General features: G+C 66.5%; 1 protein-coding gene across 1 annotated transcript in view; it reads right to left on the minus strand.

Moving 5' to 3' along the window:
• The window catches only part of LOC114818575 (urotensin-2 receptor-like), a gene marked incomplete at its 5' end in the record, with an annotated part of 573 nt that extends 359 nt beyond the window's left edge, over positions 1-214 (minus strand). The window contains one exon of the mRNA XM_029084984.1: positions 1-214. This exon is cut by the window's left edge and continues 359 nt beyond it. Coding sequence (XP_028940817.1) covers positions 1-214 — 214 coding nt within the window.
• Between the last annotated feature and the right edge of the window lie 7 nt (positions 215-221).

The raw sequence follows: 221 nt of genomic DNA on the forward strand, positions 1-221 counted from the left end.
GCAGCCCTGGGCCCCAGGCAGAGGACCAGTACGCCCGGGCCAGGCAGGCATAGACAATGCCCAGCATCACACCAGGTACCAGGATGCTGGTGGCAAAGAGCACCGTCAGGTAGAGCCGGAAGGCCGCTGGCGTCCAGGTGGGGATGCAGATACGCTTGTGGGGACCGCCCCCATCCCGCAGCCGGGTCATCACCATCATGGGGGCCGTAAGCAGGAGCGAG

The sequence above is a fragment of the Antrostomus carolinensis genome, unplaced genomic scaffold (genome assembly GCF_000700745.2).
Source record: "Antrostomus carolinensis isolate BGI_N321 unplaced genomic scaffold, ASM70074v2 scaffold18625, whole genome shotgun sequence".
Lineage (NCBI taxonomy): Eukaryota > Metazoa > Chordata > Aves > Caprimulgiformes > Caprimulgidae > Antrostomus > Antrostomus carolinensis.